Raw genomic sequence first — 13,938 nt, 5'->3', positions numbered from 1 at the left:
AGGGAAAGACTCAAGTGACCCAGGAAATTATAGACCTATTGCACTCACTTCACATCTTGGCAAACTAATGGAAAAACTTTTGGTAGCACGTCTAAATTATTTCTTAGAATACACCAACCCTCTTAAAGGATATCAAACAGGATTTAGGAAGTGCAAGTCAACAACTGATGCTTTGGTAAAAGTATGCAATGAAATTGAAAAGTCATTAGTAATGAAAGAAGTGATGGTTGCAGTGTTTCTGGATATTGAGAAAGCTTATGATACTATGTGGAGAGAAGGTCTTTTGATCAAGCTAGAAAAATTAGGAATTCGTGGGAAAATGTATAACTATATACTTAACTTCCTTTCTCAACGGTCCATATGGATCAAAGTAGGTGATACACTATCCGATGAATTTATTGTAGAAAATGGTATTCCTCAAGGAAGTGTTATTAGTCCGATCTTGTTCAATTTAATGATTAATGACATATACGAGAAACTGGGAGAAAATAATGAAGGTTTATTATATGCAGATGATGCTGTCATCTGGAGAAGAGGGCACAACATCACATATGTTAATGGCAAGATGCAAAAGGATATTAATATACTTGAGCAATGGGGAGTGGATTGGGGTTTTAAATTTTCTGTACAAAAATCACAGGTTGTGTATTTTACCAGGAAGAAAGTTCATGAAACCCACAAACTTATGCTATATAATCAACAACTTGAGAGAAGGGAAAATTTAAGTATCTGGGAATGTGGTTGGACTCCAAACTCACATGGAAATATCACATTGAATATATTGAAACCAAATGTAAAAAGGTAATTAATCTTATGAGGATGGTCACTGGACATAACTGGGGAACTGACAGGCAATCTTTGATTGACATATATATATAGCACTGATCAGATCAAATATTGAGTATGGCTGTATAATATATAGCTCAGCATGTAAGTCTTCCCTTAAGAAAATTGAAAGAATGCAATTTAGGGCTCTAAGGATTGCCCTAGGTGCCTATTCAACAACTCCTACAAGTGCTTTATTAGTAGAAGCCAAGGAACCTCCTATTAAGTTCAGATATGATAAATTGTCATTAACCTACTGGGTCAGGCTGAAGGGAAGTTCTAACAACCCATCTCTCTCTGTATTTAATGATTGCTGGGAATATTCTAAAAAGTCCAATGGGTTTGGTTGGAATATTGATAAATTAGTTAATAATTATGGTCTAAAAGAGATAAAATGTGGACCAGCATTAGCTTTAAGTTGTATTCCTCCGTGGGTGCTCCCTGATCCAATAGTAAACATTGATTTATTGGCAGAAAAAAGAGAACATAGTATCAAACAAAGTTTTACTAATGCTTGCTTAAACTATTTGAATAATTATTATGGATATATGAAAATATTTACAGATGGATCTAAAGACCTCAATGGTCGGTGTGGTATTGGTATTTACATCCCAGAATTTGATAAGAGATACAAATACAGAGTGAGTGACTTCCTATCAATATACTCTATGACTGCAATAATAACAGCCCTACGATGGGTGGAAGAGATCAAGCCTCTTAGAACAATTATCTGTACTGACTCTATGGCAGCACTACAAAGGTTTATAACAGGAAACACAACACGTGAGGATCTGATATTAGAAGTGAAGCACCTGTTATTAAATATTTCTAACCTAGGATTAATAATTCAGTTTTGTTGGATTCCAGGCCATTATGGCATTATGGGAAACGAAATGGCTGACAAACTAGCTAAAAAGGCAATGGAATCAGAGCAAGTTACGATTCAAGTTCCAATGGGCAAAGGTGATATTAAAGCATTTATCCAAGCAGAAATTATGAAAAGATGGCAAAATGAATGGGAAGCAGAGAGTAATGCCAGACACTACCATCAGAACCAGAGAAGTATAGGAGGGAAAATAATTACATCATTGGGTCTTAACAGACAGGAAGAAGTCGCATTTACCAGACTGAGATTGGGTCATACAGGCCTTAATGCTAGTTTATATTTGATAGGGAAAAGTAATGGCATGTGCTCAGAATGTCAAGTGTTAGAAGATGTCGCACATGTTTTATTTAAATGTAAAAAGTTTGATCAATCCAGACAGATATGGAAAAACCTTGAGGCAGAAAATTAAATTAACAATGTATTGCAGGAACAAGAAATGAAAGAAATAAGAATCAGATATTTACTTATGTATCTAAATGATACAGGTTTATTGAAAAGAATTTAATAATGTTTTATTTTTAATTTTATTTCTGTTTATTTGGTTTTGTTTTAGTTTACTTTGTTGATTTGAAATGAAATGTCATAGGCTATGTCCTTATTACACACTCCTGTGAAGTAGTTCAGTAGGTGGCGGTATATGTCGAAAAGATATGACCCGCCATTAAACAGAAGAAGAAGAAGAAGAAGAAGGACGTTTCTGCGTGATGACGCACGCTCGGTTTGGAGGTTTGGCGCGGGCAGATATCCGACAGGAACAACAACGGACAAAATGCAAACTACATTTAATCTTTGAATAAATTTGTAAGTATTGTGGTGAAATAGTGCTATCACAACTGACCAAAACCATGAAACTTTACGAGGCTGGCTCGTCTCACTAGCTATAAACGAGCTAGCGTATAGCAACTGTTAACTTTAGCTAGCTAGATTTGTTTTTGTGCTAAATGCAGAGGTGGTAGCTTTACGACGCCAAAGCGACTGGTTTACCAACTTAAGTACTCTTTCAAACCTTATTATATCTCTCCAAAAATATCACATGTTGTTTAGAATATGTTGGCAAAGACCGGACATTTTTTCAGAAAGTTTTCTTAACGGTCGACAGTCCGTTAAAAAGAACCCAGAGACGTCGAAGTTAACATTTCGTCACTTATGAGGAGCCACTTTTGTTTCGATTAAGTCGGATTAAATTGACATGGTTTAAACGTAATTTACTGCTGGGACAAAACACAACTTACTAACGTGATGTTATGTCCGTCCACTTTACCACTAGACTCTTCTATTTACTCCCAAATTAACATAAATATTAATATATCTGATCTATGGCCATATGAAACGGTGTTACATTTGTATTTTTTAAGCTATTATCTCTTATTTATTCTCTACCCAGCTCTAACCTCTCCCAAACGTTTGTAAATATATATGTATATGTTTTCTCACTTTATTTGCTTTCTATCTGTTCCTTCTTAATCTGCATTGTGCTGCTGGGTGACTATTGAGTGGGGACAGACACCAAACATGTTAGATGGTTCCCAGTTTGTGGAGGCCCTGGGCCGTTTAGGTTATCCTGGTGCATCTTCACTGAAGGCCTCAGAGTTCGATTGGCTGTTTGACTGCGCTCCGGAGAACCTTCACTTGTTGCGCTTTGTCTGTCGGACCCTCGACCGGAGCAATGTCCTCACCACCGAGGAGGCGCTCGCATTCCAGCAGCTACGGAAGTCCGGCAAACCAATACTGGATGAGGCAGCCTTGGGCGAGGTCCTTAAAACCCTCGGGCCTTCAGATCAGAGCAGTGCAAACAGCCTTGGGCCCTTTTCTTCCTCGTCCTCCCTGTTTCCAGAGGAGGAGGATTTGGCCATAGAGGATTTGGAGGCCGAGCTCAAGGCACTCACCCAAGAGAAAGAGCTGAAGCAGCGGCGATACAACAAGTTGCAGGTTGTGGCCATGTCCCGTGCAGATGTTGGCCTGAAACTGACCGCGGAGCTGGACAGCACCGCGTGTAAGCTAAAGGAAGCCAGCGCCTCTATTGGAGCTGAGAACGCTGACACCAACACACTGCTACAAAACCTAAACCAGGAGGTGAACAAGCTTGCGTCATATCTCCCTCAACCAGAAGCCAAGCAAAACGGAGACCCTGCAGTCCACTCAAACCCATCCATCTCTCGGAGATCCTCCGCCCTCCTGTCTCAGCTGTCACTGAGCCCCTACCTGCAGCAGGAGGAGCTCAATACCAAAACCCTCGCCGCCTTCACAAGGAAGCATTTCTTCCAGGGAATATCAGACATTGTGGAAACTTCTTGTTCTAAGCGCTTTCAGGTTCTGGACCTCAGTTCTTGTGACGATAAAGAGGAGGAAGAGAATGAGCATGATGGGGCAGATGGGGCAGTTGAGCGCAGGAGGACGGAGATGGCCAGACTTCAGTGGTCACATCTTGTGGCTCAGCACCAGCTGATGCTGGCCATGGCAGAGGAGACGAGTGTCAAAGCTGGATTGGACTGGCTCTCTGAAAAGGCTTGTCATACTAAGGTAAAACAGACTTTTTTTTTTTTTTTTTTACTTTAAAGTATTCTTATACCACCCTGACTTATTTTCTTTATTTTTATTGACATTCAGAAACAAACATTCACATCCGGTACATGTGCATACATCTTGTGTCTGTCCTAAATGCCAAAGTAGTATTTTTGTTTTATGTCTAAACGATGAAAAGAAAAACAAACAAATAACAAAAAACACCAGACTATGTGCAAGTGGGGATGTGATCCTTTTTATATGGCATAGTTACTGTTTTGTAAAAATAAAATCGACATAATTGACCCAGTTTTCCCAATATGAGGCGAATTTCTCCAGTTTGAGACTAAAAAATGCTTTTATTCTCTTCATTTTATATATGTTCATTGTGATGTTCATTCATATGTTAACAGTGGGGCTCTCCTGTGAAAGCCATTTCCTGGTAATATTCCTTTTACAAGCCACCAGCAGGATATTTATTACTTAATTTGAAGATATCCTGTAGGGCGTTGTGTTTCTCTTTCCAATAGTCCTTCATCACCGGGCAGTCCCAGAAAATATGGTCATGGTTTGCACTTTGATTTCCGCACTTCCTCCAGCAGACAGAGGAGTTATATCATAGTGAGATTTCTGGGAGGGTGTGATTAAAGCACCTAATCAGGGTTTTCCAGCCAAACTCCCTCCACTTCTGTGAGCTGGTACACATCCATTTATACTTCTGTATTGTTGCCCCTTCTTCTTCAGATATAGTTGTTCCTCCTTCCTTCTCCCATTTTGTTTTAATATATGAAGTTGAATGTGATTTCATTACAGGCTTTTGTAAGCATGCGCTTGTCTTTGTTACGTTTTTGTTGTGACTTATTTTCTAAATCTCTCTTGCATCTCTCACTTCACTCTACCAGAGCATTTCCACCTCCTCCTCCCTGCATGTGCGTGAAGTCGTGTCCAGGAAGGAGCTGCAGGCTGTGGAGGCTGAGCGGGAAGCTCTGCTTCATGGACCAGTTCCTGCTGCCCTCAGGGAGTCGGCCAGGCTGCTCAATGTTCCAGTCGTGAGGGGAGACCTCGCGCTACAACTGGCCAGACAAGACTACTACACTTCCAGACAGGACCAGGTTACTACCCGACACCACTAACTTCACCCCGAGACCATTTCTGTGATACAAATACATGATAAACAACAGACTTGTTAAAGGTCAGATCCAGACAAGTGAAAATGAATATGGCTTGCTCTAAAACATTGTCACACATATGGGACACATATTAGCAAACATTAATGCTTTAATGGGCCGAGAGTCATAAGAATTCATTAAAAAAAAAGTCCTGGTTTTGGACCTTAAAGGAGAATTCCGGCCATTTTACAAACCTATCCCATCTGTTGGAGACCAAGGAAAGTTGGCCATAGGGAAAACCGCGAGAAATTTTCATGCCCGCTGCGCAAAGTTGTCCGATTGCGCTGATTTCCATGAAAGCGGGCTCTATCGGGCAAGCTTTTAACCTTTCCTGAGGCTCTTAACGTGTATCAAAATACTTTTGACCGAATTGGCCGTGGTGTCAGTAGCAATACAATTCAACCCAGGGGCTAACAATACCGTTAGCTAGCACAGACATGATACATTTTGAGATTTCAAAAACAGCGCACCTACTGTACTTCTCTCAGCTTCCGTGTTCCACAGGCGTGCGCACAAATTGATCACGGCGAATATGGGTGTTGAAACGAGTCAGCTGTTCGATAGGAAACAATAACAAACATGGCAATGTGTAGTTCGGTTCCCGAGGGTCGTTTTTGGTGGACTAAAAGACAATTTTGGAATACTATAGTGTATGACTTCGGCGATCGATTTGTGTGCACGCCTGTGGAACACGGAAGCTGAGAGAGGTACAGTAGGTGCGCTGCTTTTGAAATCTCAAAATGTATAACGTCTGTGCTAGCTAATGATATGGTTAGCCGCTGGGTTGAATTGTATTGCTACTGACTCCACGGCCAATTCGGTCAAAATACTTTTGACACACGTTAAAGGCGGGGTAGGGGATCTTTTTCTGGAACATTTTTTTGCATATTGCTTGAAATACTCTTCACACCCCCATTGCAACCAATTAATTAAAAGTTTTGACACAAATATGAAAAGTTTTAGTGGCCTCTAGAACGAACAATCCAGGAAAAACACTATCCAATCATTGTGAACGGACCGTTCACCGTTCACAGGATAGCAGAGTGAGAGGAGTCCTGTTTTTTTTTTTGCTAAAACTTAAACCGCCATTGTGTCAAATCTATAAAATCTATCGACAAAACGCTTTAGTTCAGTTAAAGTTGAGTGTTTCCTGCCCCGTTTAAGCTTTGAATGATGTCTTTATGCTGAAGTATGGCTGAGTTATGAGGCCTCCAAATAGGGCAAGCACACTATTCCCGATGGGTGGACACGCAGGGATGTGCTTTTTATCCCGGTCGGACCATGTGTGCCTTGATGCCTTCGGCATTGGCGCCCATAATTAAACGTTCATCTTTCCACACAGGTATGTAACTACTTGCTACGCCAGAAAGCGTCCTTTGACTTGGTCCTCCTGGCTCAGGAGATGGAGATGAGGAGGTGGAAAACGTGTCACAAGCAGCTGCGAGAACTTAACGGCAGACTGCTGAAAGAAAGCAAAGCGGCGTCTGAAAGGATCGAGTCTCTGGCACACCCAGACCTGGCAATCAACCCAAGACCCAACCCCATCATCAGCTGCAAGGATGCTGCATTCAGCAGGTAAGACGGTCTGATCTGTAGGGACTTAAAGGGATAGTTCGCCTCTTTTGACATGAAGCTGTATGACATCCCATCCCAGTTCCAGACTCATTTTGGCGTTGACAAAGGTAATCCGGATAGTTGCTAATATGCTAATATGGGATGTCATACAGCTTCATGTCAAAAGAGGCGAACTATCCCTTTAAAATGCGTGTTTAAAGCTTCTCATGACACTAAATGCACAGCTGAAGGAAGACTGTCTCAGTTTGAAATGTAACTTGCTCTCATTTCCAATCTTCAGACTGCTCCAGATCCTCGACCGCGATTCGGACCACGGTCGATCGGAGCCTTTTCGAACATTTGAAGCTTTGGAGAAGGCCGCTCGCGACCTGGCAAACAACCTCCAGCTCACCCGGGACTCTCTGGCCGGTGCCTGCCGTGAGCAGCGCTACACGGCAGCTCGGCTGAACGGGGACTGCGAGGCCCTCCAAAGGGCCACGTACACAGAGCTCCAGCAGCTGGTCTTGGCCCCGCAGGTACGTCCAGTGGCCGTCACTGATCAGGAGCTCCTTTGCCCCAACGCACAGGTGGGTTTGTTTCTTTTCTGTCTCTTTGAGCAACCATGTAGAGTGATCTCAACTCTGAATGTGAGTCAGTTGATTCCTTTTCATTACTTGTCACTGTTGGTGAGGGGAAGCTGGGGGGCACAAAATGTTTGTCTTTGGCACATTGTTCTCATTTGACACTCAACAGAGACGTACGTATCGGGCACTGTAGTCAATCAGGTGGAGCTGCTTCCCTGCACGATGTTTCTTTCTGTTCTGACTGCCCAGCTTTTACACATTTTATTTAAGTTTTCTATATATTCTTGTCAGCTTATAACAAATTTAATAGAACTTGTGCTTTTTGTCCCTCCAGCATAGTCAGAATTCAATGTAACGAGCAGCCCGATGGTCCAGGACCAGAAAAATGTAGATTGGACCAGTTCAATTGGCCAGTTGCTAACCTGTTGGGCTTTAATTACTAACTTGGTTTAATGAATAATATAAGAGAAAGGATAAGAGGCTACTAAAAGAGAAATAACAGATGGTGCAAGCATCAGCTGTAGTCCAGGTGGCTACTTTAAGCGACCTTATTGTTTGAATAGTCTGACTGTTAATAGTCCTCTGCTTCAGAACAACATAAGCATGATAATGAAGGAAAAGAAGCATAGCTGTCTGTGTCAGGTCTGTCCCACATGCTCTATTTTAATGGGTCTGTGTGCTTAATTTAAAGTTAAAATGGCAACAACACATTTGCAGTCACTTTAATGGCCAGTTGCAAGTGAATTTATGTTGGGAAAGTATTAGATTCCTGTTCCAGCTGTTGATTCATAGTCATGCTGATAGTTTGGTTTTACTCCCAACTGTGCAGTGACGGTGAGAAACAGAAACATCACCATGACTCTGCAAATGTTATTTTATTTTCCCTAATGAGAGACAAAGCCACCTTTACAACCTTTGGAGTACAATAATCCTTGAGCTTTGGCCTGTCAACACACTTTATGACTTGTGGATTTTCTGCCAGCAAACATTACTCCACTTCAGTTGCTTTTTATTCTGTTGAGTCACAGTCATCTCACACAAAAGCCACCTTTTCAGAGGGGAAGGAGTGGCCGGTACTTGTGTTTGTCTGAAGCTGCCCAGTCATTTGATTTATTGTGGTTGGATTATATTTGAATCCGTGCTGTGCTTGTAATGTGATACATGCATCTGGTTAGGATTGCATGAAAGAAATGTTTGTGTACAAGATAAATGTACGGAAGCCCAGAGCGGACGTGGTACGTATAAACTTATTTTTAAAAATGGCTTTCTCGTGATAACGAGTTAATTTACCGATAGTTTTCGAGGCCACTTTTTCTCCCCAGTCCGCCCCTGTTTATATGTGTTTATATGTATTTCTAGCAAAGGTGTACCCATCTTTACCCCCCTTTCATTGAAAACTGAATAAAGTAGCCAATGAATCAAACATGGAATGTGGAGCGTTTGTGTAACAATTCTGCTGTGAAAACGCACAAAGCAAATCCCGCTGGTGTCACAAGCATTTAGTTTTCTCGAGAAAACGATAACTGCACCTCTCGTGCATCATTCGGTAACCATGGAGACGGCCTGGCCCCCTCAGCTGGTCACTGATGAAGTCGACTATGGCTTCGGCTACACGAAAACGTTTTTCACTATAAACGATACTTTTTCTTATCGTTTGGCTGTCGCGGCCACACGGAGCCGGCGTTCCCACTACCCCAAAACGATAGTTTTTGAGAACGGGTTCCAGGGTGGGAAGATTTGAAAACGGTGTCGTTTCGTTTCCATTGTTACAGCGAAAACGGATTTGTTTACGTCTGCACAGCCACATGGCTAACGCCAGTGACGTATACACATACGTCAGTGACCAGAACAAAAAGCGGCTTCCATTCAAAATCCGGAAGAAGAAGACAACACAACAAGGACAGACAGCGATCATCATGGACCCCACAACATTGATAGCAGCACTGCTGCAGACACTGCTAACTACAGCGGCGTTGTTGAAGGAACAACGTGAGCTTCGCGCTGGTTGAAGTAGGGGCGTACACGCATGCGCATTGCTTCTTCTATTGTTCTGGTGTAACTGGTGGGGGTGGCTTACAGCGCACCTAGAGGTGTTTTGTGTGTACTGCATCGTTTTCAGCAAGCGTCGCGTTGTCATGTGGACAGAGAAGCTCCCCTGTGTGGTCAAAATCTTTTTCGTACCCGTTTTTTAAAAAAAAAAACTTGTTTCGTTTTCGTGTAGCCGTAGCCTATATCAGCAGGATCACTGAGGTGTAAACGCCTGTTGAGCTGCAGTCGAGCCGGCCGTCTCTTTGAATGATGCGGGCTGATATGAAAGAGAAACAAATAAACGCATATAAACGGGGGCGGACTGGGGAGAAAAAGTGGCCTCGAAAACCATCGGTAAATTAACTTGTTATAACGACATAATTATCTCGAGAAAACCATCAAAAAAAAGTTTATGCGTACCACGTCCGCTCTGGGCTTCCATATAAATGACTTTATTTGAAACCATATGATTTTGGAGATTGAATTTAAACGTGTTCCTTGTTTCTGAACCTGCGTCTGCGTCTGCAGGAGCTGGCGCTGAAGCTCGTGGAAGCGCAGTCTCAGCTGCAGACTTTGCAGCAGATTATGCAGGAAATCCTGGGAGAAGTGAAAACCAAGCGCTCTCAGCTGGAGCGTAATGCCCTTCTCAGGCGACAGAGGGAATTGTACATCTACTTCCACTTGGACGCCCGGCTGCTGCAGAAGATGGTGGAGGATCTGGAGGGCAAAATGGCCGCGAGAGGGCAGCAGTAAAAGCTGCCAGGATCCAGAAAGAGCTCTCGCAGCCGGCTCGGCCTCCAGCTTTATTACCATTCTGATGAAGGCAGCCCCGATAACGAGTGTGAACCAACCAGCTCGTTTTCAGATGATGGACAGCAGTGAACTCTGGGGGAAAATGAGCTCTGTGCAAACATTCCTGTTACGTCTCTCACGGTGTTCTAAAATATCTCATTTCTTCTTTCTCCTCTGATAAATAAAGTACAATTCAATCCTGATGGAGTTTTAATTCTTATGTCTTTCCTGGTGTTTGGAACAAGTTGGTTTAGGTCACTGAAACCAGCTCTTCTTTGTCCTGTTTAGGTCTTTTATTAGCTGGAGAATCCACAGTCAGAGTCAAACAGGTGCTCGTTTCAGGGGGACGGAGGTGTCGGGCAGCATGTTGTATGCAGGCCCCCTGTCCCAGGAGGCTCAGAGGATCCTGGCTGTCCTGCGAGCCCAGAATCTCAACGAGCCCGGGTGCATCCAACTCACCAGAAGTCGCAGGGAAAGTCAGGAACTTTATAGTATTGTGCTGTTTAACTAAACTTAAAAGTTGTACAGTGCTTTATGTATTTAGCTCTCTTCTCTTTTGATGTGTATGTGGTAGTGGAGAGGTTTACGTACAGCCAGGGGGAGTCTGGGGCTCCCAGCAGCTGGAATCAGGTGGAAGGGACAGAAAGGGACGCGGATCGGTAAGTTATCCCAAGTAAAGGTCAAAATGTCACTAAAACGAGTCAGTGGTCACATGACGGGCGACAAAACAAATCTGGGTTTGTCTCCATATTAACACCTTTCTCTTTAAGAAGCTGACCTGTGGGTCACATGGTTATGACTCAGCAGTGCAGGCTGCAGCTGAATAATGAAGGCTCTCTGAGGATATTAGTTTACTCGATATAAGCCATAAAAGTCCTGGACAGGCTGTCAGGAGCAGCAAATACAGACGGACATTCACCCTTGTTATCAATGCTGATGTTTCTTAACAGCTATGAATTTAGGCAAGGCAAGTTTATCTGTACAGCACAATTCAACAACAAGGTGATATAAAGTGCTTTACAGATACATTAAAACAGTAGAAATAAACAGCATGGTTTAAATGTGAAACAAAAAAGAAAGAAATAAGAACAATAGATAAAATCAGTAGTTAAAATGTGATTAAGTTTTGAATCTCAAGCTTCAGATTTAGAGCTTTATTCAGCTGAAAATAGGTGTGTCTTCAGCCTGGACTTAAACACACTGAGTGTTTCAGCTGATCTGAGGCTTTCTGGGAGTTTGTTCCAGACATGTGGAGCATAGAAGCTGAATGCAGCTTCTCCGTGTCTGGTTCTGACTCTGGGAACTGATAGAAGACCGGATCCAGATGACCTGAGGGGTCTGGAAGGTTCATACTGGGTCAGGAGGTCACTGATGCATTCTGGTCCTGGACCATTCAGAGCTTTATAGAGCAGCATCAGAACTTTACATTTTTTAAAAGTTAAATTTAGACTATGGCATCCCTGTCCAGGCCCCGGGTGTTCTCCTTTTCCACCTCTGACCACTACGCCTCCAACGAGAGGCAGAGCTCTCAGACCCCAGACGGCTCCCTGTCCTCCCGGGCCTCCTCCTGCCTGACTTCTCAGACTGTAGCCTATGATCAGCGCCCACAGACGTATTCCCACAGCAGCTGCCCGGAGCCGTCGCTCGCTCAGCGAGAGGTCCCTGAGACGCAGGCTTCGTTCTGGCATGGAGACGGGTGTCACCTCTCCCTCCTAATGCCCGACCGACCCTCTGAACCCCAACAGACAACCTGCAGAAAGTAAGAGGCACACAGAATAAACCTTGTTTTTTTTAACGGTTGATCAAAAATACTGTTGTAACATTGTCCTCTCTCAAAGTTCTGCTGGAGGAATGAGGTCATCTTTAGCTCTCAATAAGTTTCCAGATAAGGAAGGCCCCGATGAGATGTGGGCCTCCACAACAGAACAGCCCAATTCTCATAAACAGGAGCCTGCTGCAACTTGTCACCCAATCTCATCCTGCCCTGCAATACGCGAGGAGACGGATTACACATCAGATACTCGGTGTGAAGAGAAATCCTTCTGGAATATTTCCACGAGTGAGCCAGGAGACGCTGTAGCTTCAGGCAGTCGATTAAAGAGGCAGCAGCATCTGTCCAGACCTGCTGGAGGTACGCCGCATCAGCAACTGGAGTCTGAAACAGCCAAAACAAAGAGGGGATATGCAGCTCCCAGTGGCCTTAGGACAGAGGTTGAAACTGAACACAAGATGGAGACGAGACGGCGTGAGGCCAAGGTGCAGCAGGTGCTGGTGGTGCCACCTTTTGGCTGTGAAGAGGAGAGTAAACCTGCTGGTGAGTAAATAATCTCATTTAATTTGAATTTCCAAAGTTTGCTCATTTTAAATAGAATATTTCAATTTTTAATACTTTTATGCTTGATAGCATGAGCATCTGTATATTTCCCCTGTGATTAACCCTAATTTAATTTGTAGTCATACTAATCACCACTAGAGAGCGCTACTGTGCAGTACTTTTGTATTTGCATGCTCTCACCAACTTAACAGTAACAGTAAACAACAAACCTGACAATACGGTGCACAAATGTTGCCCTTTTTAGGCTCAGCTGCACATACGTTGATGATATAACTTCCTCTAAGAGGGAACACTGACTTAAACAATGGCTAAATGTTACTCTGAGGTCAAAGTCGGAGGATTATGTGTCGGAGATGCTGAATAAAGACCCAGAAAACAAGTCTGTAAAACTCGGGTGGGCGTTTTGTGGTGTGAGTGCAACAAATTAAAATGTTTCTCACAGAATTTCATGAGTTTCCCAAACTAGATATCCTTAAACAACTTAGTATTTGATCAGAAATAGCAAATAGGATTGTGTTACTGTTAACTTAATGTTAAGTTCAGTTAAATATGGTTTTGTTTAGACGTTAAAGGTGAAATATTATGGAAAAAATCTTGTTTTTCTGTTCTTGCGAGCATATTTTTAGGGTGTTTGAAGTCACCAGCAAGTGTAAAACTCCCCCAAAAACACAACATTTCCTCCTTAAACAAGCCTTACATTTAAAAAAAAAAGAAGATGTCGATCCTCAAGTTCATTCCGGCCACCTCCCCCGCTAAGCCTCGGCCTCTAAGCCCCACCCACTCGCATCCACCCTGCTGGCCGGACGAAGCCAGCCTGTGGTGGAGATGTCCTGCTGTCAGCTGGACTGAGGAGCATCCATCTTACATCCAACAGCTGCCTCAGACGATATGAGAGCCCAGTGGTTAAACTATTATCGAGGGTAATGTTCCGGCAAGAGTTGGCTAACCAAAGCCTCAGAAAATAGATCAGCCATAACATTACGACCACCCACCTGCCTAATATAGAGTCTCCTCATCCTTCCAAAAGAGCTCCGACCAGTCAAGCTGTGGCCAAAGAGTCTTGTTCCAGGACTTTAGCAAAAGCCTCAGCTTGCTTCCTACGGATGCTATCAGATCCAATCAGATTGGTATCCGGAGAGTTTAGAGGTCAGGGGAACACCTCAGGCTGTTTTTATGCTTTTTAGCCCTTCCTAAACTATTTTTGCAAGGTTTTTGCTGTACCTCTGCAGAATGCTGCTCATTTAGGGGAGTGCTGTTGCCATA

The 13,938-nt window shown here is 43.1% G+C and overlaps 1 protein-coding gene across 2 annotated transcripts; it reads left to right on the top strand.

Annotated features, from left to right (window-relative positions):
* The first annotated feature begins 2,398 nt into the window (after nucleotides 1–2,398).
* haus3 (HAUS augmin-like complex, subunit 3) lies at nucleotides 2,399–10,525 on the top strand. 2 transcript variants are annotated; one of them, XM_075451367.1, is made up of 6 exons: nucleotides 2,399–2,512; nucleotides 3,206–4,231; nucleotides 5,116–5,325; nucleotides 6,725–6,957; nucleotides 7,238–7,472; nucleotides 10,077–10,525. In XM_075451367.1, the coding sequence occupies exons 2-6, from the start codon at nucleotides 3,224–3,226 to the stop codon at nucleotides 10,299–10,301; spliced, it is 1,911 nt and encodes a 636-aa protein (XP_075307482.1). In that variant the 5' UTR covers nucleotides 2,399–2,512; nucleotides 3,206–3,223; the 3' UTR covers nucleotides 10,302–10,525. The 2 variants fall into 2 exon arrangements, with proteins under 2 accessions (XP_075307482.1, XP_075307481.1); XM_075451366.1 differs by having other exon boundaries at nucleotides 2,400–2,512; nucleotides 7,238–7,523; nucleotides 10,077–10,522.
* The last annotated feature ends 3,413 nt before the right edge of the window (nucleotides 10,526–13,938 follow it).

Source organism: Odontesthes bonariensis, chromosome 19 (genome assembly GCF_027942865.1).
Source record: "Odontesthes bonariensis isolate fOdoBon6 chromosome 19, fOdoBon6.hap1, whole genome shotgun sequence".
Taxonomy (NCBI): domain Eukaryota; kingdom Metazoa; phylum Chordata; class Actinopteri; order Atheriniformes; family Atherinopsidae; genus Odontesthes; species Odontesthes bonariensis.
The sequence above is the reverse complement of the archived record's forward strand: the minus strand, read 5'-3'. Positions and strand labels throughout refer to the sequence as shown.